General features: G+C 40.5%; 1 protein-coding gene across 13 annotated transcripts in view; it reads left to right on the plus strand.

The window, feature by feature from the left end:
• The window catches only part of stxbp5l (syntaxin binding protein 5L), a 169717-nt gene that overhangs the window by 61338 nt on the left and 80609 nt on the right, over positions 1-27770 (plus strand). For all 13 annotated transcript variants that reach the window (XM_058082203.2, XM_058082207.2, XM_058082204.2 and 10 more), the window contains exons 3-4: positions 10204-10285; positions 15954-16054. In XM_058082203.2, coding sequence (XP_057938186.2) covers positions 10204-10285; positions 15954-16054 — 183 coding nt within the window. The remainder of the gene's footprint in view (positions 1-10203; positions 10286-15953; positions 16055-27770) is intronic.

Here is a 27770-nt window from a genome sequence, read left to right on the forward strand (position 1 = left end):
CATACCAGGAAAACAGGAAGTGAACAAATGTAACAGTAACAATTTGTCAAAGTAACAGATGCGGGGTAAGATTCAATAAGCTTTGCTTCTTCCTACTACTTTTTGACATGTGGAACTGGGAATTGATTATGGGATGCGTTCCATTGTAACCATTGTTATATTGCACAGAAAAGGGAAATAAATATGTGTTCATGTTTCACTTAAGGATTGTGAATGATTGCGACAGTTCCATCACTAAAACAAGTGCCTTTCAGAGACTCCCATTTAACAGTATCCTTATGGAAATAGTGACCTCACAGCTAGGAGACGAGGGTTCAATCCCATCCTCGGCCATCTCTGTGTGGAGTTTGCATGTTCTCCCCGTGCATGCGTGGGTTTTCTCCGGGTACTCCGGTTTCCTCCCACATTCCAAAAACATGCTAGGTTAATTAGCGACTCCAAACTGTCCATAGGTATGAATGTGAGTGTGAATGGTTGTTTGTCTATATGTGCCCTGTGATTGGCTGGCGACCAGTCCAGGGTGTACCCCGCCTCCTGCCCGAAGACAGCTGGGATAGGCTCCAGCACCCCTGCGACCCTTGTGAGGAAAAAGCGGTAGAAAATGAATGAATGAATGGAAATAGTATTTTTTGTTTTTGTTTAGGGATGTTACAATCAGCATTTTATGATACCGATACCAATGTAATCGGTGGTGTTTGACTCTCTGCGTTGTAATCGAAGAGTGACGACAGACACAGGGTTGCCGCAGTTGCTGCACTTTACTCTCGGATGATGGAGTATAACAAATGTTGCAGTCAAAATGTGGCGAATAACGAATAACGTGCCCCTCTCACATAGAGATCGCTAATAAAAGGGCCGTTATACAAAGTGAAACAAAAACAGCATACCTGATGGAGTACAACAAATACGTTGCTGTCAAAATTTGCTCGAATTGCCCATACACAGATTACATACAACACAAGAGAAAATGAGAAATACATTTTAAAACTAAAGACATTTGTTAAGACATACACACGTCTACCTCTCACATAGAGATCACGAATAAAAGGAAAGTAGGAAGGAGTGGCCAAAACTTATGTACACACTAATTAGGAGCAGTAGGGGGTACACGGTGACGTTCTTAGCGTTCCACATCAACATGACAACACAAACACATCAGGTATTTCTTAAATTAAACAGAAATTTGTGTAATTATAACATGAACATATATCCAATATTGACAATAACATTATAACCCTGTTACAAGGATACCAATCACACATGCAGTGTAAATATAATTGTAGGGGTCACTTGGGAGAGCTACTTTCACCAAATGAAAACAGCTTAGAGCTACTCATTTTTAGAACATTTATTTTCATATCTCATTTCAAGCCAGGCAGGCCGCACAGTGGAGGGGCGGTTAGCATGTAGACCACACCGTCAGAAGATCGGGAAGACCTGTGTTTGATTCTCCACTTGCATCTCCTTGTGCGTGTGTGAGTTTTCTCTGGTAACCCCAGTTTCTTGTCAAATTCCAAAAACGTATTGGTTGATCGGGGAATGTGAGTGTGAATGATTGTTTGTCGATATAAGGCAACCAGTCCAGGGTTGTACTTTGCTTCTCGACTGAAGACAGCTGGTAGGTTCCAGCATACTCATGACCCCTATAAGTGGCGTTAGAAAATAGATGCATGTACTGAGTACATCTGAGTACATCAAAATCTGTACTGAGGTGGTAATCATCCTCAAATTTTGCCCACACTTGCAAATACATTGGGTTGGGATCACTACCTAACAGAGGATCACATGGCGAGCGTAAAAAAAAAGTGTTCTGCCCCAAATGCCGCTCAATCCAAAGCTTTTCAAAGCACCACCCCATTCAGACACTTAAGTGCAAAACTTGCGTATATCACTCTCACAAAGACGGGAAATCCCACACATGGCAGACATGCTTGGTCTTGATGCTGCAGCGGGGGTGGAGCTGATCGGCGGAAAGCAAGTATGGGCCGATATCGATACCGTCCATTTTAACTGATATGGTCCGATACCGATCAGTGTCCGAGCATCCATAGTTTTGCTTGATAAGGAAAGCAAATGGGGGCAGAGGGGATCCCATCCTCGGCCATCTCTGTGTGGAGTTTGCATGTTCTTCCCGTGCATGGATTTTCTCCGGGTACTCCGGTTTCCTCCCACATTCCAAAAACATGCTAGGTTAATTGGCCACTCTAAATTGTCCATAGGTATGAATGTGAGTGTGAATGGTTGTTTGTCTATATGTGCCCTGTGATTGGCTGACCACCAGTCCAGGGTGTACCCCGCCTCTCGCCCGAAGACAACTGGGGTAGGCTCCAGCAAATGAATGAATGAAAGCATATGCTACCACAATGCAGCTGCAGTAATCAACAGTTGTGGCATGTCTGCATGTCTTGTGTATGGATGTAAGCGGTTCACCTTCACATCAGCTTTGTGTTCTGGCAGTGTCTCGGTTGTTTTGATGTGGCCCCGAGTGTGATGTGATTTTGAATGCGATGCAGGCCTGTCAGCAGGAGAGTGATGCAGACTGACATTAAAATGATTTCAATCTGCTGCCGTCCACTTCCTTTTAAGCCCTTCTATCATGCACATATAGTTCATTGCTTGTTCTATCTTTAAGTGACGGTCAGTGATGGATCAGTCATATGCAGTCAGGTTCTCATGTTTATGTCTTATGAATATCACTTGTAAAAAAGGTCTGTCAAAAATCCATGACTCAAAATCCTCCAAAACAAGTTTTGGTAAGTTTGTCTGACTAGTGTTCCAAATAGAGCAAATGAGCAGTTAACTGGTAGTGACAGGCTGCAGAACCAAACAACTCAGTATGCGAGATGCTGAACAGCATGTTGGCCGTCTCCATGGGAAATACGAGTACACAAAAACTCACAATGGATTCTGCCAGCACTTGCAACAAACCCTCTAATGGAACGTTGGTGCCTTAGTAAATCTACCTCGAACAAATTGCCAACAATTTGATCATGATCATATAGATAGATCTTTAATCATGATTAATTCAAACTAATCCACAGCAATCCTGAGATTAATTGGATTACAAACATTGAAGCACTACTTTAAACATAGCTTCCTCTATAATGTTGGTTGTAATCCATGTCACACGTGTACATTGAACACAAAATGCTATTTTTAAATGAAATCTTTTATTGTTAAGGGATGAAAAAAATCTACATGGCCCTGTGTAAAAAAGTGAAACCTAGTAACTGGTTCGGCCACCCTTAGCAGCAACAACTGCAATCAGGTGTTTGCAATAACTTGCAATGAGTAAAAAAAAAGAAAAAAAATCTACATGACCCTGTGTGAAAAAGTGAAACCTAGTAACTGGTTGGGCCACCCTTAGTAGCAACAACTGCAATCAGGTGTTTGCAATAACTTGCAATGAGTAAAAAAAAAAAAGAAAAAATATACATGACCCTGTGTGAAAAAGTGAAACCTAGTAACTGGTTGGGCCACCCTTAGCAGCAACAGCTGCAATCAGGTGTTTGCAATAACTTGCAATGAGTCAAAAAAAAGAAAAAAATCTACATGGCCCTGTGTGAAAAAGTGAAACCTAGTAACTGGTTGGGCCACCCTTAGCAGCAACAACTGCAATCAGGTGTTTGCAATAACTTGCAATGAGTCAAACAAAATAATGAAAAAAATCTACATGGCCCTGTGTGAAAAAGTGAAACCTAGTAACTGGTTGGGCCACCCTTAGCAGCAACAACTGCAATCAGGTGTTTGCAATAACTTGCAATGAGTCAAAAAAAAGAAAAAAATCTACATGGCCCTGTGTGAAAAAGTGAAACCTAGTAACTGGTTGGGCCACCCTTAGCAGCAGCAACTGCAATCAGGTGTTTGCAATAACTTGCAATGAGTCAAACAAAATAATGAAAAAAATCTACATGGCCCTGTGTGAAAAAGTGAAACCTAGTAACTGGTTGGGCCACCCTTAGCAGCAACAACTGCAATCAGGTGTTTGCAATAACTTGCAATGAGTCAAACAAAATAATGAAAAAAATCTACATGGCCCTGTGTGAAAAAGTGAAACCTAGTAACTGGTTGGGCCACCCTTAGCAGCAACAACTGCAATCAGGTGTTTGCAATAACTTGCAATGAGTAAAAAAAAAAAGAAAAAAAATCTACATGGCCCTGTGTGAAAAAGTGAAACCTAGTAACTGCTTGGGCCACCCTTAGCAGCAACAACTGCAATCAGGTGTTTGCAATAACTTGCAATGAGTCAAAAAAAAGGAAAGAAATCTACATGGCCCTGTGTGAAAAAGTGAAACCTAGTAACTGGTTGGGCCACCCTTAGCAGCAACAACTGCAATCAGGTGTTTGCAATAACTTGCAATGAGTAAAAAAAAAAAAGAAAAAAAATCTACATGGCCCTGTGTGAAAAAGTGAAACCTAGTAACTGCTTGGGCCACCCTTAGCAGCAACAACTGCAATCAGGTGTTTGCAATAACTTGCAATGAGTAAAAAAAAATGAAAAAAAATCTACATGGCCCTGTGTGAAAAAGTGAAACCTAGTAACTGGTTGGGCCACCCTTAGCAGCAACAACTGCAATCAGGTGTTTGCAATAACTTGCAATGAGTAAAAAAAAAGAAATCAGGAAGGGGCTAAACACTTTTTCACACCACCTTGTGTTCTTCTATAGTTTGTACAAAGGCCTTACACACTTAAATTACATAGGAAGTCTACAAACCACGCCACACTTATGACACAGCAAAACTAACATTTAAGCAATAAAAAGATATGGTACGGCTCTGCACAAGTCATTTTGGGGTTGGCAGGAGAGGAGAGTAATGCTGCAACCTGTAGGAGGTGTTAAAAAAAAGTGTCCATGCCCAAGGGTAAAGATTTAACACACTCAGCAGGTTTTCCGTAAAGCTCTCTGTTCACTTCCCCTACTGCAGTCTTTCTCTGCTGGCTGCACCCAGCGGCATAGCACCAAATTCTGGGCCCCATACAAAAGTCTCCTGAAGGGCCCCCATGTTTGTGACACCAAAACATTGAAGCAAATGTTACCATTTGTGAATCCTACCAGGTAGAATGAGCCATTTTGGGTTTTTGCAAGATGGGTGTAAGTAGTCTCAGAATGTCTTAATTTGTTTCAAGCAATCCTTATTATTGAAAAAACATGTCATCAATCCCACTAGCATCAGTTTTTATTACAGACATAACATTTGACAAAAGCCAAATACCGCCCAATCCAAATTTAGGGCCCTATGGTACAGGTACAGGAAGCGTTGACTTTCAGTATAAGAGCGCTCCCATGGATGCAGATGCTTGATAGTGCAGTTTACGATGCAGTAGTTCTGTACATTCCAGGTCTAGTTTCTGAAGTTGTCTGAGGACCCAAATAATGTTACAAGTGTCTAGGTTTGAATGATAACCAAGGTCTCAGAATAAGAATGTGCTGAAAAATATTGCCACAAATATGTTTATATCTAATAAATATAATATCATAAATAAATAAATAAATAAATAGTCTCTGTTGGCTGCATGGCGGACGATTGGTTAGTGCTCAGACCTCACAGCTAGGAGACCAGGGTTCAATTCCACCCTCGGCCATCTCTGTGTGGAGTTTGCATGTTCTCCCCGTGCATGCGTGGGTTTTCTCCGGGTACTCCGGTTTCCTCCCACATTCCAAAAACATGCTAGATTAATTGGTGACTCCAAATTGTCCATAGGTATGAATGTGAGTGTGAATGGTTGTTTGTCTATATGTGCCCTTTGATTGGCTGGGGTGTACCCCCCTCTCGCCTGGCAGCTGGGATAGGCTCCAGCACCCCCGCAACCCTCGTGAGGATAAGCGGCAGAAAATGAATGAATGAAATGAATTATCTTGGTTATCGTATGGACAAACAGTGTGGTTAACAGAGCTCTGGTGTAGTGGTTAGCATTGTGGACTTTGGAGCAAACGCCCTGGGTTTGAATCTCCTCTATTAAGCATCATTGGTATTCGTTAGGAAGGGCATCTGGAATATAAAGTGCTCAAGCCAAAATCAGTATGCTGATCAAAAGATCTCTGTGACAACTCTGAAATCAGGGGGAAAATAACAGTTCACAAATTTGTCAATTTTCCTGAGCATCAAGTGCCCAAAAACAAACAAACAAAGCATTCATTCATTCATTCATTTTTTACTGCTTACCCTCATGAGGGTTGTGGGGGTGCTGGAACCAATCACAAGGCACATATAGACAAACAACCATTCACACTCACATTCATACCTATGGACAATTTGGAGTTGCCAATTAACATAGCATGTTTTTGGAATGTGGGAGGAAACCGGAGTACCCGGAGAAAACCCACGCATGCACGGGGAGAACATGCATAGATGGCCGAGAATGGAATTGGTTCTCTTAGCCGTGAGGCCTGTGTGCTAAGCGCTCGTCCGGCATGCAGCCTACAAAACATCCAAACATTGGTAATTCAAATTTTTATGACAAATGAATAATGGTTGTTTTAGAGTTGGGACACTATAGACACATACCGACCAGGGAATCTTTTAATCATCATTATATGTGTGTGGGTGGGTGGTTAATGTGTTAATGTAACACACACATGATGATGAACATTCATTCATTCATTCATTCGCTTTCGACACGAGGGTTGCAGGGGGTGCTGGAGCCTATCCCAGCTGTCTTTGGGCGAGAGGCGGGGTACACCCTGGACTGGTCGCCAGCCAATCACAGGGCACATATAGACAAACAACCATTCACACTCACATTCATACCTATGGACAATTTGGAGTCACCAATTAACCTAGCATGTTTTTGGAATGTGGGAGGAAACCGGAGTACCCGGAGAAAACCCACGCATGCACGGGGAGAACATGCAAACTCCACACAGAGATGGCCGAGGGTGGAGATGATGAACATGATGAACAATAATAACAAAAACCTTCAGCCATGTGGATAAACATGCAGCTATTCATATAGCCAAATATTTCAACATACGTCTAATCCTAATTTGTCGTAGTGACTGGGTTCTCCTGCTCTCTCCGGTTACTCATGTTCCAATTCATTACGGCTTTACACGTTTTGTTCTCAAAATAACAGTGCAGATATGTGATTGTGGCTCATAAATGTTACACAATCACCTTGCCCTGAGCTGTTTGCATGATGTCGTGGGTAGCTTTCATGCCAAGTGAGGTGGAGAGGAATCAGACTTTGAAGGAAGAAGGGGAAGGCAAAGCAGCCACCACAGGGCTACAGCTACTTCTGGCATACACGCACGCTCACAACACCAGGCATGGTGTTTGCTTGTTTTATGTTCTCTTAACTTCGTCTTTCCTGTTGTGGTGTGTACCTCCTGTTTATGTACATAATTTTTAAGTTGTTTACTGGACACTAAGCACATTTGCTTCACAGTGAAGTCATCCAGGTTTAAGTTGCTGTTGGAGGGTAAGCAGTATAGAAAATGGATGGATTGACTTTTGTCGCAGCAAACTTTAGAAAAACAAACAAACTTGGGATGTTTCATCGGTCAATGCATCAGACTGGGCCAACAGGAACGATCGATGTCACTATCGATAAAAACTTACCAGTAGCCACGTTTACATGAGGAGTTTTTCTCTTTCCGAATGGAATCTTTCCAAATGACTTTTCCAAAAACAATGGTATCCATGGAAAGGAATATTCCAATCTCTTGTCTACATGCGCCATTATAATCAATCAGAATAGTCAATGGGGGATTCACAGTAAAACGTAAACATCAACATCACGTGATACCGACTTCCCCAAGTTTTTCTATTTTTCTTTTTTTTTTAATAAAAACTGGACCTGTGAATAAAATATAGTAGGGTTTAGATTCTTTTCCACAGATGGCGGTAATGCACACGAAAGCTGCTTGCCAACCGCCAATAAACAACAGAAGAAGAAAAACACGACGAAGAAGAAGGCACCCTGACAACTTTCCGTTTGAGCGGGTACAAGGTACCCTAATCGGATTGGGGAAAGGAATATTCCACCCCTGGGAATCCCATTATATGTGCATTCAGATTGGCACTTTCTTTCGGAATGAGGTGAAGACAAAGGTTCAATTCTTTCCATTGGAGCAAATAAACCGAATGCAATTGGAATATTTGGGTCCATGTATCCGTGGTTACTGATTAATTGCGATTAAGAACGATTTAACTATAGACCACATGCAATAAATCTTGTTATGTTTTGATTTCACAAGATCTTCTGACACCCCGAGTAATAACCAATCCAAAGTGTACTCCGTCTCTTGCAACTGGTGTAGGCTCCAGCTTACCCGCAAACCTAAGTGGTGCACAACATGGATAGGTTTATTGAACACTCGTCAATCATAATTATATTTATTATCTGTGTACTGCAGATTTTCTTTTTGTTGTTGTTTGTCACTGTCTTTGTGCGACTATTAATTGCCGTCTCCTGCTTTGGTTCTTGTCAGACTGCACCACCGATGCTAGCCACGGTATGGTCGGACAAGCAAACACAACAACGGCACTTTTCATCTTTTATTAATAGTTTAACCTTGGCAATGTTCTGACTGCTATTGTGGTTGTTATTGCCCTTGGTATTACTGTGTAGAAGTTGAATCTACCTTGGAGCTGTGGACTGTGTAGAGGACCTTGCACTCTGCAGTGATGGCATTCGCGTTTGTCAATAGAGGATTTCAAACCAAGTAAAGGTTGGAAAGTTCATCAACTTTACTGGAATGTGGCCAAACATTGTTCTCCTGCACTGTTCATGTGTATATACTGTATATAACTTTCTCTTATCATTTTTATGCACAACAACATGTTTTTAGGTAACTTTTTTATTTATGCTTACTCCATAGTCTTTGATATTTACACAGTAGACAACATCTGATGAATGACTTTTGCTTGAACACGAACATGGAAAAGTAATTTGAATTAGACTCAAAGACTGAACACTGTTTACCTGAATCAGAGAGGCAGTCAGTCGGATCTGTGGGGGTTTTGTTTCTTCCTTGCCTCGCTTGCACGGATGCCCCCCCCAACCGTGAGTGCCCAGAGGTGGTACAAGAGGAGCAATCATCAAACATCACTGTACATTTTTTCTACTTTTGCGGTCATCTTTTGGAACAGGATTAGACAGTGGACCAACTTTATATGATATACTGAAAGCGCACATTTGGGAGTGGCCTTTTATTATGGCCAGCCTAAGGCATACGTACTTGTGCAGTCTAGTCTGAATCTTGACATGCCAAACCTGCGAGAGACAGGGATTATCTCAACCAAAGAGAAGTGCTCTTCTCATATTCATTCATTCATTTTCTACCACTTATCCTCACGTGGGTCATAGGGGTGCTGGAGCCTATCCCAGCGGTGTTGGGGCGAGAAGCGGGGTACACCCTGGACTGGTGGCCAGCCAATCACAGGGCACATAAAGACAAACAACCATTCACATTCATACCTATGGACTATGGTGTTGAACTTGGATCTCCTGGCTGTGAGGCCTGCGCTCTAACCACTACCCTGCTGTGTAGCCTGTGAACAATAACTCAGAGAAATTAATAATAATAATAATAATAATAAAACAGCAAATAATAAAAACTTAAGAAACCACATATAGTTGGTGGGTAGACAAATTATTTTTTCAGATTAAAATGAACAAAGCATTATTAGAGCCCTGTAGACATGACAAAACACGACTATAGTCACATTTATACTCTTTTTATTTACAACATATTGCGCAACTGCAGGGTCTTGAGACACATGCTAACTCGCAAACGAGAGAGCTAGCGACCTAAACGGTAGCCTTCAAGTTATTTCCTTTAAACGTAAATAGCCAAAAACTTACCACTTCCACACGGATAGGGAGAATAACTATTAACAGTTATTTAACCTTTAACATGAACATTAATCATAATAATTTTTTTCTGGGTACATGATACCATACAGCATCCATATCAAACTTGCGCGCACTAACATTAAATTTTCATATCAAGGCGGGGGCCTCAAACTAGTGTCCTGCGTGCCACATTTGGCCCGCGGGCCGCTTGTTTGAGACTAAAAAAATACTTTTCACTGTCAGTTTTAGAACAGAATAAACGATAAATGGATAGGAGACGAGGGAGGACTGTACACTAAAAAACGTTCTGCTCATGAAAGATGAGTGCCCAAACAAAAGTTTTGCTGAACTCATGTACTTCTTGGAAATGTTTCAATACATCCTTGACTCTGTGATGTCATCAGATTGGGACGACCCGGGGTGGACTGCTTCTGTCAGCATGAGAGTGGTGCTGCTGTTCTTCAACTTCAGTTCCTGATCAATGAGGTAAAACAGATGATGTTATCACAGGATTACTTTGTAACGGCTGTGGTTTTGGTGGTAGCTGCATTTGATGTATGAACGTAATCTACGATCACAGTGCTTTTGAATGATGAGGGCATGAATCATGACATTGTCATATAAACATTCCAGCATGCCTTTTCTTTCTCTTGTTCTTGTCCGTCAGGAAAAACATTCATTATCAGACATTGTGTTGAGCAGGATATTATTACACTCATTATTTCTGTATTTGCCTCTTCTGAATGTATTATTTACTTATTGAATTATACATCTGGAAGTGGAAGAGGTGGCTGCTGAGGTTTGGTGGAGGTCGTCGACGTTTAGGATACCGAGATTTCTTCATTTGCTTTTTCATAAATTTTTTTTTTTCATAGCTGTAGCCTCTGTCCTGCTTGAGCAGGGGTGTCAAAGTTGTTTTCATTGAGGGTCACATCGCAGTTATGGCTGCCCTCAGAATATATGAATAAAAATATGAATAATTGCCCATGGCATTCATTATTATGTTTTTACTGACAAATTGATGGATCATTTGCCTTGAAATAAGAATGCTTGGAACATCCTGTTGCATGATTAAAAATGAATGGGCAATTTATTTGTACCCTCTATTGCTGGGTGGTTATTTTATATTTTTAACACTCAAATTATTCCACGGGGTGACATGGTAGAGATAGGTAGAGTGGTTGTTTCCCAACCCAACGTGTTGCTGGTTCAATCATCAATATTTCGTCTGCATTTTTATTTTGTAGCATTTCAAATTCCGACGTTTTCAGTCTTCTAAAAACAAATAAATAAAAATAAATGGTGCCACCTACTGATGATTTTGCATGACTAACAAGGTGACATGGCTCAGGTGGTAAACTGGCCTCCCTAACCAATGGTTTTTAGTTCGATCCTCAGTAATTGTTTCGTCAATCATTCTCCAGTTTGACATTCCGATGTTTGACATTTTGCTGTTTTTATATACACTAACTACTTTAAAGTAAACAATTCCAACTTCAACATTTTTGACTCATTCAGGACATGTAAGCAATTTATCAGGAATTTTCTAAATAAAATCAGTACTTTCCCGTGACATTTATACCATTGAAAACAAATGGCTTCATACCCATTCAGTTTCTATGCCTCTTATCGTCATGAGGGTTGCGGGGTATGCTGGAGCCAATCCCAGCTGGTGGGGTACACACCGAAGTGGTTGCCAGCCAATCGCAGGGCACATGTAAACAAACGCTCACATTCATACCTACGGGCAATTTGGAATTAACCTAGCATGTTTTTGGAATGTGGGAGTAGAAAACCCACGCATGCATGGGGAGAACATGAGATGCCCAAGCGGAGATTCAAACCCATGACTTTTTATCATCAAAATTCATGTTATATTTAGTTTATCACATGCAACACTCTACTTATTATGTGCACAGTGGTGTGGATAGAGCCGTCATAGAGCCGTCACCTCCCAACCTGAAGGTGTGATGCTCAGGCGTTGAATAGATTTGAACACATTTCTCGGCTATTTCAACGTTCTATATTTCTTTTTCGCACTAACACCCAATTTCTACTGTAATGGCTTCATCTAGCTTACATGTATATTACAAAATGAAATGTCATTATTTAGCAAGACAGAAACTGCTCACAATCTTGCAGAATAAGAGCCCATGTAACACATAAAGCATTAGCCTTTGGAGTGCATTGTGCTATTTAGTATCATTAATACGTTTTATATAGGCTAACCAGATCAACCGCAGATTACATTATAATGCCAGCTAATTTGAAGTAAAACTTTGATGAGAAGTATTTATTTTAGAGATTGATTTAGCTTGCTTAATTGTTTGATTTGATTTGTGATACCTGCTTGGCTTTCTAAAAGGGATTTGGAGTAGAACAACAGTTGTCATCCCAAAATAAAGCACAAGATGTTGTTTTGCAATGGTCCATTATCCTCTTGCACCAAAGCATATGCTAATCTGTAAGCCACAAAGATGACTTTGTTTTGCATGAGAGTGTGCAAGCCACAGTGGGCTGCTGACTACGTGGTGCATTTACATAGCTGTTATTATAAGATGGAAGAAAACAAGACACCGGTTCATTAATAATCTGTACCAGAAATACTTAAGGGAGACTACAGCATATTAGACTGCACGCCTGGCAATAGAATCAATGAGAACAAGCAGAAGCTGAGTCATCATATCCAATTTTTTCAACCAAGGGTTAATGATGTTTCATGTGTTGGATCACACTTAATCTTTAAAGGGATAGTTCTGGTGTTTTTTGACGTTATAAAAATGCCTACTCGCCTTCTTTTCACAAGTAAGGAGTTTTCCTTCTCAAAACAATATGCGTTCAAAAGAGTAACATATTTGCATCACTAAAATGCCGTTGCCATTCTTGTGTATGTGACGCTTGCGTCTACTTCTGCGATGAATCCCCGCAACCATTTTGTGTACGTTTGTGTTCCACAGCGAAAGAAGAAGTGGGTGTGGTCATCACATACACAGGAAAGGAGTGCGCTTTACAAGGGGGAGTCCAAACAATCCTTCGCTACTTTGCGCCTCAAATTTTGTGGCTTCACTCTATCATGGTTTTTAAAAAATATGAGTTAATAATTGTGGTTGCTATTCCGTGTTATGATGTTTTGTGCTTAAACTTGTGTTCCCATAAATTAGTAAGTATTGAAGAAGAATACACACAGCAGCCTCATGCTGGGTGGATGAAGTCCAGGAGTATGTGCCTGCATTGCTTATGTTTACTTTATGGACTCCACCATGCAGTGTGTCAATGAAAACAAAAGCCATCACTATGGAAATTAATATAGACATTGTTAAAAAATAAATAAATACCGGTCACTTTTTCAAAACTCAACTTCCATCACAGTTTAGGAACACAGAACGCATTTGTGACCCGAGGACCACCTGTATTGTGTTAAAGGGTCCAAAGTTGGTGAAATTTATCCAAGGCGTAAACACGAATGCACGGGGGAGCACTCGTGGGAGCACAGGAGATAAATGGAAGCAATATGTCTTGAGCTTTGAGCAGGGCCTAGCAGAGGTAAAACTAAATTAAATACAGAAAAATCTTTACTTTGTGCCAGAGGTGAGCAAATCATCTGTTCCTCTTTTTGTTTTAACCTTTTGTAGATATACAGCAGACATTATCCAGTGTGTTATTTGAACAAAAAAAAAAACACCCCTTATAAATAATCATTATTTGGTCATTGTTGTCGAGTCCTGGTTCTGATCAATGTCATTTTCTGTGTTTTGGTGGATGATTATACCATCATCAAATTGCATAGCTGACTGCCACATCATGTCTTTCACTCCCTCTGCTTGCTATCCGCTGTGGATTTTCTCACCCCATTTTTCCACTTATCCTATTGGCAGTTTTCGTTGGTTTTTCTCCACTCCCACTGTGGTAAATACAAATCAGCAGGACATGGTCTGAAGCTAAAGAAGCCAGGCTAGTCATTTATCAACTTGATAATAAGCCTCGGTATTGCTCTAAAACATGTATGCGGATAATGTGGTGGCCTGTTGAGTGAGCAGATAATACACCCTAGAAATTAATAACAGACAAAAACTGCTTTACGCTGTTTAATACCAAGATTACATTTGTAATCTAAAACTAATTCTTCCCAGGGCTCAAATCATAACAGCCTTCTAATGAGTTTGTTGTGGGAATTTCATTGTAAACACAATGTGTTTAATGCCTTGAACGAGAGTTGAGCAACGTACATTTTTCTTCAGGGATTTGTCACTTTGCTCTTTCAGTGATGGTTTATAATATTAGCATCACTAAATGTTCAAACAAGATTATCACTGCTTGGGAATTTGTGGTAAAACCGTTCATTTGAGCAAACCGGATCGTTCCGGTTCATTCAGTAAAACGATCTGTTCATTTCGGTCAATTGGTCGTTAGCATGTGATCTCTCCCTGTCCATAGACCCGGTCAGCTATGTCGGGTCAGTCCGTTCACTCACGTTGGTTCCGACTCAACAGCGCAACAACACGTGATGACTAGTGGTGTGTTGGTCATGAACGAACAGGTCAAAAGAACTAGTTCTTTTTTGTCAACGGATGAACGAGGTTACCGACAGTGTCGGTCAATCTCTCGGTCTCGGCCGTTCATTCAGCTAACCCCACCCACTCACAGAGCGAGGCATGACGATAGGATAAGACAGGCAAGCACGCAGATAGCCCTACCCTGCAAAAGGAACGGTGAACTGACGCTCCAACCAATCAAAAAAAAGCATTAGCAACTGAAAGGGCTGTACGGGTATTTTAGGGGAGGTGAACTTGTTCATTCCGTTCACAAAAAAGAACTAGTTCTTTTAACCCGTCCATTCATGACCGACACATCGCTATTGGGAATCTTGTTGACCCACGTTTAAATCATACGTTCTATTTGTATAGTGGAACCTCAGTTAGCACTATTAATTTGTTCAAGAAGGTCCAACTCTAACCAAAACATACTTACAAATTCTCACATGAGAAATAATGTAAGTCCAGTTAAGAAAGCCCAAACTGTTAACACAAAACATGTTTTTAAAGTTTTACAACGATAGTTTTACATCCATACCATTATTCGGTTTATCCAGTCCTGGTTGTGGGGGCAGCAGTAGTCGGGAAGTGGGACACCTCTTCCAGTTCCACCAGTAGAACACTGACACATTCCCCGGCCAGCTGTGAGACATAATCCCTCCAGCGTGCCCGGGGCCTCCTCCTGGCTGGGCATGCCTGGAACACCTCACAAGGGAGGCGTCCAGGAGGCATCCGGACTGGATGACCCTGGCTCCTCTCCATGTGAACACGTGGTGGTCTTGTCACCCTATTTATTTGGGTGTGTCCAGCCACCCTCTCAAAGGACTCTCTTTTCAACTCTCTTTTCACCACAACAGTCCAATACATATAGTACTATGTAGAAAACAATTAACAATATATATAAATTATGACGAACATTTAAGTTTACTTTTACCTTGAAAACATGTTTGTTGCCAAAGACATGACTTATTTCTTGAATTCAGTGGTGTTTCTCCCCTCAAGTTGTTGCTTTTCTTTTGATCATGGCTGCAAAATAATAATAATAATAATTTTGTGTTGACATTTTTGAAACTTGTGACATAACTGTGTTAGTTTGAAAAGAACTACAGACAATCGCTGATGACATCATAGCTGGGCAACTGACTATCAGGTTTTGTGACACAAAACACACATAAGATATAAGATATTCCATCCATCCATCTTCTATGCCGATTATCCTCACTATGATGGTATGCTGGAGTCTATCCCAGCTAACTTCAGGGCGAGAAGCGGGGTACATCCTGAATTGGTCGCCAGCCAATTGCGGTCATAAAGATATATATATTGTATTGTTTTATTTTATTAATTTTGTTATCTTGAACAAAAAAAAATTTGAACAATTGATTTATTTTACTGTATATTCATATTACCCCAAAACATCTATCAAATTCAATTCAGGTTTGTGTCAAATAGTACGACAATTTTTTCACACAAATAAAAACAGGGATGATTGTTATCGGAATTGTCAGAATAAAACCTTGATTGAAGCATCCCTACTTGTCACATTGTTGGAATGTTATATTTATGGTATTTCATGTGATTCTTCACTGAAGTGTCTTTTTTTTTGTCGTTGTTGCCGATAGGGAGCATTAGTCACAGCGTGCGCTGATGACACGTTACACTTATGGAATCTTCGTCAGAGGCGACCAGCTATCCTGCATTCACTCAAGTTTAACAGAGAAAGGTGAGCGCTGCACACACACACACACACACACACACACACATACTTGTTCTTGTCATAGGTATGTACTAGTTAATCTGTAGCCAATATGAGCATAATCCATCCATCCACTTCCTTTCTCTCATTGGGATGACCAGATCTTCTTGTTATTGGCCACCTCAACACAAGGTGTTGCCACGCCAGCATCTCCGTGGTCCATCGTCTGGTTGGGCATCCAAAATGGAACCTTAACCGGCTCCTCTCGATGTGGAGGAGTGGCGGCTCTGCTCTGTTTGCTTGTTTCCACGATCTTACTCTATCACTAGCCAAAATCTGCGACCGTAGGTGAGAGTGAGAATGCAGATGTTTGCCCGTGACTCGGCTCTCTCTTCGCCAGGACATTCCGGTTCAGTTACCACATTATTGCAGATGGCGCATTGATCTGTCTTCCAATCTCACAGTCTATCTTTCTTTGACTTATGAACAAGATCTTGAGCTGCTTAAAGTCTTCCACCTGAGATGAGGCTACACTCAAAATCAACCATTTTCCAACTGAGGACCACCGGCCTCCAATTTGGAGCTGCTGATTCTCACCTCAGAAGCTTTTCACACTCGGCTGTGAATCGGTAGATTAAACACTGAAGGTCACAGATTGATGAAACAATCATCCACAGAGATAAGATCCTAAGGCCATCAAAACCGGGCAGTCTTTATGCCTTTTCTGGATGCAACCCTTGTCCGTGACCAAACGACTTGTAGTAACGGTCCTCAGACGTTCTCAGAAAGGCTGCGGGTGACACGATACACCCTCAGACTCCTAGATTGATAACATGAACCAATTCATCATGTCAGTCTTTGATTCAAGACATGAATGTGCCAATGCAGTTGGTGCATCTCTTCAACAGTAGCCACGTTTACATGAGGAGTTTTTATCTTTCCGAATTGAATCTTTCCAAATGACTTTTCAGAAAACAATGGTATCCAGGGAAAAGAATATTCCGATCACTTGTCTCCATGCGCCGCTATAATCAAACAGAATAGTCAATGGGGCATGAGCAGTAAAACGTAAACATCAACATCACATGATACCGACTTCCCAAAGTTTTTCTTTCACTTGTTGGAATAATTCCGTATTGCCAGTTTTTCCTTCGTCCAGTCTTGAAATTAGTTCGGATCAAAAACAAACTTTCCGCAGCAGTCCAGTGCTGATTGCTTGCCTCCATTTTTAAAACTGAAGAACATCTCAAGCTGCGTATTACGTCTTATATGAAAGAAAGCACCCGGGATAAATTTGGTCAGGAAAAGATAAAATTCAATCTTTATTTTATAATTAAACTCGGGACATGTTTTATATAGATATATATTTTCTTTTTTAAGAAAACTGGACTGGAAGTGTTTAGATTCTGTTCCACAGATGGCGATAATGTACACGAAAGCTACTTGCCAACCGCCAATAAACAACAGAAGAAGAAAAACACGACAAAGAAGAAGGCACCCTGACAACTTTCTGTGTGAGCTTATGCAAGATACCTCAATCGGATTGGGGAAAGGAATATTCCAATCCGTGAATCCCATTATATGTTCATTTGGATTGGCACTTTTCTTTCGGAATGAGGTGTATACAAAGGTTCAATTCTTTCCGTTGCAGCAACTAAACCGAATGCAATTGGAATATTTGGGTCCATGTATAGGTGGCTAATGTTTGTTGCTTCCCAGCAGTTTCCCATCATGGCTTCAATACTCCTACACTGCTATTTAAAACAATTTCTCTTCTCAAACAGGGTGAACCTCTTGATGGTGAAAATGTCGCCTTGGGTAGTTTTTAAATGGAGCAGTCCGCTCTCTGCTGTGCCACGTGCAATGTATCGCACATGTGCTGGCACATTTCACTATGACCGTGTTTTAGTACTTCATTTAAGAGCTTGCAAAATATGGTCTCATTTTCAGTCACTGTTCACATGTCATGCTTTGATGCAATTTAAATCAGACTTTTATTTAAAATGAATGTAAGGATGTTAAACCGAAATGTGAATTCAAAAGCTTTCTAAAGCGCTTAAGAGTAACACTGCATTTCTCAATTCAATTCTCAATCAGCCATCATTTACAATGCTCTACAGAAGGAGTTGAACAGTGTGGTCAGTGCTGTAGACTGAAAACATTTGGGTTTGATGATGATAAAGGTGACACTAGAGAGGTATTTACAGCTTGATTGAATGCAGATTGGATGGAGTTACTTCTTAGGGACATTGTATTGGCTATGAAAAGAAATCATCTCTCAGATTTGTTTTTCAAGCTCTCTGGTTTTCATATTGTTTTCACCTCTAAATGTAGCCTACACAGGCAAAACCTAGGCTGGGTAGGCCCATCCATCCTCCATCCATTTTCAGTACCACGTATCCTCATTAACCTTCCTCTTGTGTTAGCTTTCTGGTATCATCTCTTATGTTAACGGGTAGGTTTTGACCCATGTATTGAATCAGCTATAAAATACACTAAAAACAATAAGTTACCATCAAATTTGCTTCTCATCTCTTGGTTACCTTCTTAGGCTTCCTCATCCATGAAAATATTGGTTTTAATACTTTTGGTGTGGGCATGTAGGCCTTTTTTTGTCACTATACTCCTCGATTTCAATTTCCAAAAATGGTAAAATGAACCTCAAAAGAATCATATCAATAAATTGAAGGTTCTTTTGTTACCTGGCTAATCCTGGCTATGGAACATATCTCTTAAATCAATTAGTTTTATTTATTTTCTAATTTTAATCACTATGGCAGGGGTCGGGAACCTTTTTGGCGAAGAGAGCCATGAAGGCCAGATATTTTAAAATGTGTATCTGTGAGAGCCATATACATTTTTTTAAACATTGAATACAATAAAATATGTGCATTTTTATGTAAGACCAACAGTTTTAGATAATGGGCTCTAATTACGTAGACCAGGCACACTACCCCACGCCAATGGGGTGTGGCCAGCACACTTTCGTGAGCAGCGCAGTGTCTAATAATAAATCAAATACTTGTTGCCATTAATACAACTTCTGCTGCTGCATAGTTTTGCACCATACTCCGTAGACGTATTTCATTATTTTGGCCATCTTTGCCAGAAGGCTTGGTTCTGCAGCTTTAGCTATTTGACTAAAGGAGGAAAGTTTACATTTATATGTTTTTTTGACATCTCAATGACCGAGGTAGACTACCGCATTACCCAGTAATAATCAAGTTTTGGTGTTTGACCTGGAAAATATCATCAGGAAAGATAGATATGGTTGGCCGTATTGCAGTAGAATATAGATGGACAAATTAAAATGCATAAGAAAGTTGTTGATTTTGAATATTATTTTTAACAGTCATTTCTGTGATGTTTACTTTAAAATGTTAGCAAAAATACATTTTTATTGTGGTAAGAAATGCTTGAGAGCCAGATACAGTCATCAAAAGAGCCCTACCTGGCTCCCGAGCCATAGGTTCCCTACCTTTGATCTATGGTGTTCGGGTAAATTTTGACCCATATATATTAATGTCAAGAAAAGGTAGAAAAAGTAATTGTTTTCAGTAACAAAATGAGAATCCCCTGAAGCTTACATGATGAGAAGAGGAGCTAGTTGTTAATTGTACACTTTTTCAATTTCAGTTTTGGCTCAAAGTATTGCTTTATAGTCATATTATTATAACCGGGTCGAAACCGACCTTAACAATACAGTGGTCATAATTTCAACCAGACCATTTTAAAATATAGTAAAATTTTTTTTTTTTGGTTTTATTTTGTTGAAATAGAATTTCCTGACAAAGTCAAAAAGCCTTGATGCAATAAACATTTGTTATGTGATTCTTTTTATGCATTAAAATGTAAAACAGGTCGGTGTTGGCCCTAATACAAGAGGAGGGTTAAGGTCACAAGGGTATGCTGGAGCCTATCCCAGTTTATTTTTGGCGACACGGCACATAAGACAAACAACCATTCACACTCACATTCATACCTATGGACAATTAACCTAGCATGTTTTTGGAACGGCATAGGCATTCAGATTGATTATTATTATCATTGATTTGGGAAGGCACCTCTGTAAAGCGAATCCCAGCTGTGGAAAATGGGCATGAGGCGAGGTAACTTCTGATTGACAGGTAATTTTCACCCCCCGTACTTAATGTCAGCCGAGTTCGGGTCCAACTGCCTGCAACCCGAGACCATAACAGTGGCACATATGATATATAGCTATTTCAGTGCACCACGAGCAAGCACTTGGCAACAGTGACAAGGGAAATCGCTCAGTGGGTGAACATGCATCAGCCTTGACCAGAGTGTACTGCAGAGAGCCACAGTGAGAACTGATGCGGATACAATAAAACAAAATAACTGGATCAGGGTGGATCATCAAGGCGATGGGGATTGTAGAAGTTGTCACAGATAATGTCTAGACTTTGGAGCACTGGAGAGTAAAATACCATATATTTGCTCGGGTACTTTGCTGTATGACACAGTCATTCTGGACATACCAAAAATTTAATGGCAGAGCTGCAGTTTTCGCTTGCTAATTTGGACCAGTGAGTTTATACCTCATTTGTCATTTACATGAGTCATTTACAAAGTAGAACGACACCTTTTCAGAAATCAGTCAGTGGCTATCAAAGCATTGCACGGACACCTTACATGTATAATTCTTTGTTTAATGGGAAATGTACACGTGATTTTGCCTGCTTCTGTCACTCATACTGTATTTAATATATTTTAGAGGCATCACCTCCTTAAAACGTAACATTAATTATGCATGGTTGTTGGCCCATGGTTTAATAAATCAAAGTAATGACAATTTAGCTCTTGTCTAGTCAGGGCTGTGACTCTCCGCTCATCAAGTAGCAGAGCTCCCAATCATCCAACACAACTTAATAAAACCATTTTATTGGTATTTTAGGTAAGTGTACATGTGTACTGCATGTAGGAGAGACGTTGTTATTAAAATGTCAGGATCTTCACGGTGTGCACCATAATGATGGGCTATACCATTTTTTTTTATTTGATACGGTACTTTTTGGCAGTTTTTGTACTAAATTGTTGTTTACTTGCTGCATTTTTCAATCAATCAATCAAACTTTATTTGTAGAGCACTTTTCATACATAGAATGTAGCACAAAGTGCTTTACATGTTAAAAAAAAAAAGACAACAACAAGACACATATACACACACACTCGCACAGACACACACACACACATAAGAAGTTTGTTTGCCTGAGTACAGAGGAACTAGTTCAGGAAGCGCTGCCATCTGCGCTGGGGGCTGCCCACGGCCCAGGCCATGATGCCGCAACTCAGGGGGCCACTACACAACAGGTAGGCAGGGGACCCACAGCGCTGCAGTGGGGCACCGCCACAGAGCTCCCAGCCACCCCATTCGGTAAGCCCCCTGAGAGGAGACACCTCAGCCCCCAACCGAGAACAGCCCCCAGCGCAGAGAGCCCCCACTGAGGAAACACTGGATATATGGGATAAGAAATATAAAAACATAAAATAAGAATATAGAAAGTATGAATAGAAATAAACATAAAACATAAAAAACATAAAAGTGAAATATATAAGAACATTAATAAAAACTAAATTAAGCATGTGTAAAACTATAAAAACATTTGGTTAGGATCCAAAACAAAAGGTATTGGGTATAAAATAACCATTAGATAATAGTCAAGTTCAAAGGTTAAAAAAGAGTATACTAAGAGCATGAGTTAAAAGTCTATTTTTGAGCCTATTTTTAAAATCTCAACGTTCTCTACGGCCCTCAGGTCCTCCGGCAGGCTGTTCCACAAACGGGGGCCATAAAACTGGAAAGATGCCTCACTGTGTGTTCGTGTTTTAACTCTGGGAATACATAAGAGGCCGGTGTCAGAAGACCTGAGGGTCCGCGAGGGTTTGTAACTTAAAAGCAATTCAGAAAGATAAGGCCCACAACCCCCAAGACACTTAAAATCTATTAAGAGAACTTTAAAATACATTTTTATCCTAACACATGGAAAAATATTTCCATTGCTCTAACCTAGGAATTATGTGGAACAGAGCCGTCCATTCTCGAGCACCAGGAGTAGCTTGAGCGGTCAGGGCATTCCAAAAAAATGCCACATTTACTATAAGTTCATGTTTTTCGCTCACAATTTTCCCATTGTTATTTAATTATTTGACACCCCCTACTGTTGGAAAATCATTTCAATCGTCATCCATCCACTTTCTATGCCGCTTTTCCCCTCGAGGGTCGCAGGTATGCTGGAGCCTATCCCAGCTGTCTTCGGGCGTGAGACAGGACTCTGGACTCTGGACTGGTGGCCAGCCAATCACAGGGCACATATAGACAAACAACCATTCACACTCACATTCATACCTATGGAAAATTTGGAATCTCCAATTAACCTAGCATGTTTTTGGAATGTGGGAGGAAACCGGAGTACCCGGAGAAAACCCACCCATGCATGGGGAGAACATGCAAACTCCACACAGAAATGCTTCAGCAGAGATTCGAACCCACATCTCCTGACTATGTGGCCTACATGTGCACCACTCAAACAGCGTGCGTCCCATTTACTGTAATATTCTGCTTAATCTAGCGGGTGACATGGCTCAAGAGGATTGGTTGCTTCTTTTCCACCACAGTGGATTGCTGGTTCGGTCCTCTGGCCGCTGTAATTATTCCCCTTATATAGTTCAGTCTACGTCTTTACTTTCCAACACTTGAAATCCGCCATTTTTAGTCTGCTGAAAGCAAATGGACTAAAAGTGTTAAATTAATTTGGCAATTTGGACTAAATTATTGACAGCATGAGCACATAAGTCATATGCTCTCAGCATGACTCACATTCATGTTTACACAACTTCACACTAAGACCAGCAAGAGTAAAAGTTACAGGTACGCAAACACAAAAGGAGGAGTTTGTTTTGTACTAAATTCAGAGATCTAAAGGATGTACGACCCATGTTTCCCCAAACTCAGAGACACTCGAATGCCATTGAATTCTGGTGTAATAACATCAAGGTGAGGGATCTCCACAACAAGAGTTGTAGCTGATGACTACCAGCTGATGTTGTCTGTCCATAAGTCAGTCAGTTTTGCACATGTTTTTTTCTCTAAATTGCTCACAATTTGGAGTTGCTATGTAAACAAGAGATTTAGCAGTATGGAATTTTGCACAGCTCCTGTGGAGTTGAAGACAGATCTACTCAAACTGCACCACATTTGACAACAACGAAACATGAAACCAAACCCATAAATTGTCATAAATTGACACATTTGAAATATACAATTATTGTAAAACATTGTCAATATTGTAAAACATTCCTAAAACCTAGTAAGAATCAAACAATGACTGCAATTCTTGGAGTGCTCCACGGCCAATAAAAGTATCAGTAGTCATCTGCGGTTGGCCTCCAAACCACACTCAGAACCAAAACCAATCAGGCCAACTTTTCTTTTTTCTTTAATGTTTACCTAGTTTGTTTCAACTTTTCATGGGAATTTTGCCCATCGTGCTAATCCTTATGTGAGACATGAACAAATGTCTTGTTTCTGTGCTTTCTCCAGATATAAAAACAGCTAAAAAGACGGCACAGAACAGTAAACACTTCCCTCAAGAAAGCCTTCTGAAAAAAAAATCAGGTGGCCAGAAATATTTCAGTATTGAACAAAGCAAAATTTGTTCTCAATCAGAAGTCATTCCACACTCTTTATTGCTCTCTGGTTCTACCATATCTTACTTATTGTGTGGAAATATGGGGTAATAACTATAAAAGCAATCTTCACTGGCTAAATGTACTGCAAAAAAAGGTCAGTAAGGATAATTCATAATGCCGCCTACAGAGAACATACTAACTCCTTATTTCTAAAATCACAAATACTTAAACTTGCTGATATAGTTCATTTTCAAACAGCTAAAATAATGCATAAGGCTAAAAATAACCAATTACCTAAAAATGTCATCCAATACTTCTCTACAAGAGAGGAGAAATATGATCTCAGGGAAGAACTACGTTTGAAACACTTATATGCTAGGACTACGTTAAAAAGCCATAGCATTTCAGTATGTGGAATCAAACTATGGAATGGATTGAGTAAGGAAATCAAACAATGCACAACGATGAGCCAATTCAAGAAACAATACAAGCAGTTGATGTTTGCTAAATACAAGGATGAAGAGTCTTGAACCAGTCATGATGTGCTATATATATCACTATATTGACACTTACTATGGTACCCATTATGTCATTGGATGGTCATATCGCCTCGTACTTCGGTACGAGGTGCATTATTAAAAACAAAACAAAACAAAAAAAACCTTAAACTGTATTATGGAAAGCAGGAAGTGAACAAATGTAACAGTTACTGATTGTAAAAGTACCAGATGGAGGGGTAGGATTTAATAAGCTTTGCTTCTTCCTACTCCTTTTGGACATGTGGAACTGGGAACTGATTATGTGATGCATTCAATTGTAATCTGATGCATGTTTAAATGAAATAAAACCATTACCATTTACATAATTTAAATATAATGTTGCATGCATATTAACCAAGTTACAGCGACATTGTTATTATTATTAACATTGTTACACCAATCAAACATTACTGGCGTATTGTTACATCGGCAAGCTACAAGCTAGCTACCAAAATGTTACATATCAGAGATGTCGTCACTGCTGCTGTGTTTTTGCACTCGGCCATATGTAATATATACGAATATTATTTTGTAATAAGTCATATAACTCTTACTGATAAACACACACACTTAACTGTGATCATTACAATCCCTACACAAAACTATTCACAGCACTTCCAAACGTTCTACCCGACCAAAACATTGGAATTGGACATCACACTCTGCAGTGTCGATGTTCATGTAGGAATGGAATATTTTGTATATGACAATTGAGGTGCAGATTTAGCTTCCACATGATTAGAGTGTATGTTTGTGTACAACAGTGGCGTTATTGCCAAAGCAGTGTTATTTCCGTGTGCTATACCTCTCTGCACCTCATCCTCTCCAGTCCGAGAACCCATCATTATGTTCCTTATGCAGTCTCACTCCAGATCTTGGATGTTTTTATGAAGTCCCGGTCTCAGTGTTCACGTTGATGGCAAAAGCAACAAATGGCACAGCTCCAAGCTGGAGACAAATGTCATCACTCTGTAGCAGGACAGAGTTGAATCCCCATGCTTGACCCTGACCTCTGCAGCGCTGGAAGCTAGTCTGTGTTTAACTGGGTTGATGACCCGTTTGGCGGAACACTGGAAATGGGCGCTGTCACCGCTTGTTGGACTGATGGAACCGAGGAGGGATAAGCACACGCGTGAATGTATTTTTGCTTTTTTTTCTTTCTGTCATGCTTTTCTGTGTCATTAGCCACCAATACTTACAAAACGTTGCCTACTTTCTGGTTCTTCATACCTTGTGATCCCGTTCATATTTCCCTTTTCACTATTCCACTTTCCTTCAACATTCTCAGACACTCTAATCCTACCACCCGCTGTAAACAACAGAATCATTTACCCAAGTCTGTCAGCACCCAACACATTCTTGTCCATATTTTGACATCATGAGTCCCATGACGGGAGTGTGACGGAGAAGAGGACTTCTCCGTCCCAATGAGACGTCGCGCTGCTCATTCCCACGGGGCAATGAAGGTGCACGCGCTGCACGCTGCCACATAACCAAACACAAACTTCTCCCCGCGTCCGGACCATGTATTCCCCATGTGTGGACATTTGAGGATGCACACTCAATGTCCACACCCCACTCATATAGTATGGACTCATGTCCATACTATGCATACGCAAGACTCACCTCATTGAACCGCGAGACGGGCAGCCTGCTGCCGACGCACACCGGAAAGGACTACTTCCGGGACGGTCCCCTTAAGAAGCGAAATTGGCACGCAAGTAGTGTTCAGGTGACATTGGACTGAACCAAGTCGCAAACAGAGTGCTGCACCCCTATTGTTGAGTGGGTATGCCCAAGGGAGGGGCGAGACTATTTAACAGGAAGAGTAGATTGAGGAACGTGTGAGAAGAACATATGAGAGTAGTTGCTGTTGCATTGATGAGAGAGTAGAAGTGGTACAAGGTTACATTGTTGGTAACATGTGCCTGCATTTTTGAATTATTTTCTTCTAGATTTATGTATTTTTGTTTGTTTGTCTGAGCCATCATATTTTGTGTTGTTTCTGTAACAATTTATTTTCTCCCTTGAATGAACCCCCGACAGGGAGCATATACCTATCCGTGAGGCACATGCCCAAATGCGGAACTGTCCTCCATTCTTGTGACGGTAAACAGCTCACCCGCATTCACACGTTATACAGCTAAAACGTAATCGCCACTACGAATTGTCCATTCATTTGCTCGGCAGAATCAAACACTGCCGCTATGCCCTGGGCTTTTTTTCGATATTTAATGACCCGTGTGGTCTCTCAACCCCGCTGGTTCCTTAGTTCTTTTTCTTTTGCCCCGCCCAGCAGCCAACAGTACAGTGCTCCCCCGACGGACAGGACAGAAGCATAGCTATACAAAATTACATTACATTACATGAAACATGGCTTATTCTGGTGGCGTGGCTAAAGGTATAGAATGGTCATCTCCCAACCTTTGCTGGTTCGATCCTCTGCTGGTAAAGGGATGTAAACACAAGTTCTCCTTGCATTTACATTGCACTTTATATAATAATGTATATAATATTGCTTCATCCAGTGTTTTTTTTGTTACCATTTTACATGCACGGCCCATCTGTGTTAAGCACATGCCCACACGAACACACAATGTTTGTGCGTTTTTAATGTGGGGTTTTGATATGGGTTTTGGTACCTGTCTTGGAGGATGGGGTAGGAGGCCTGTGCAGCTCTCAGCTGCAGAGCAGTGAATCATGTTCTAAAACAAAAGAAAAAAAAAAAGGGGGCCTCATGAATCATCCTTCAGAGGCGGCAACTTGCTATTTAGCTCTGTCTCCAGGCTGAACCCGACAAAAATGCAGGAATGAACACATTGAACACCCTCCTCCCCCAGAATCTCCCTGAGAATGATGTATGAATCATCCGAGACGGTAGAGACAGTTGTGTTGTGATAGCTGTCAGTGACTTTAACAGGACTGCCACCCCTACTTTCCAAATAATTCACATTGGACATGCTTCTGTGATGAAAAAAAAAATGTCTATGCAAAATGATGACGCATACATTTACTTAATTCACTTTATGAAGCAATTTTGTTTCATCCAGTGAAGATGGTACATCTGTTTCCATCTCAATTGTCACAGTGTCACATTAAATGTTAGGTTAAGGATACCGTAGTTTTTGTCTAGGCCAGTTTGCTTAAGTTTTTTGAGTTCTCTTAACCACAATTAAAAAGCAATATCTGCTTTTCTGTCAGTAAATTTACATTTTAACTTTTGTCAGTTTCCATTTATTTTAGGGATAGTCCGATTGGGATTTTATGCTTCCGATGAATCCCGATAATCCATGAGTGAAATCGGCCGGGACTGATCCCGATCACATACATGCAGTGTAAATATTAAAATGTAGTACTGTCGATATCAGAGGTCACCAAAGTATTTCTTGTGAGAGCTACTTTTACTCATTTTTCTAAAAGTTATTTTCATAGCTTTTTTCTAGCCAAACAAAACCAATGTTCTTGTTTTACCAGAACAAACCAAACGTTGGTATCCACAACTTTTATGTATATTCCACAATGCATGTATTTCCAGTCTTCTGACATTATTAGTT

The sequence above is a fragment of the Doryrhamphus excisus genome, linkage group LG12, assembly GCF_037039965.1.
Source record: "Doryrhamphus excisus strain RoL-2023G ecotype Guam linkage group LG12, RoL_Dexc_Guam_v1.1, whole genome shotgun sequence".
NCBI classification, from domain to species: Eukaryota; Metazoa; Chordata; class Actinopteri; order Syngnathiformes; family Syngnathidae; genus Doryrhamphus; species Doryrhamphus excisus.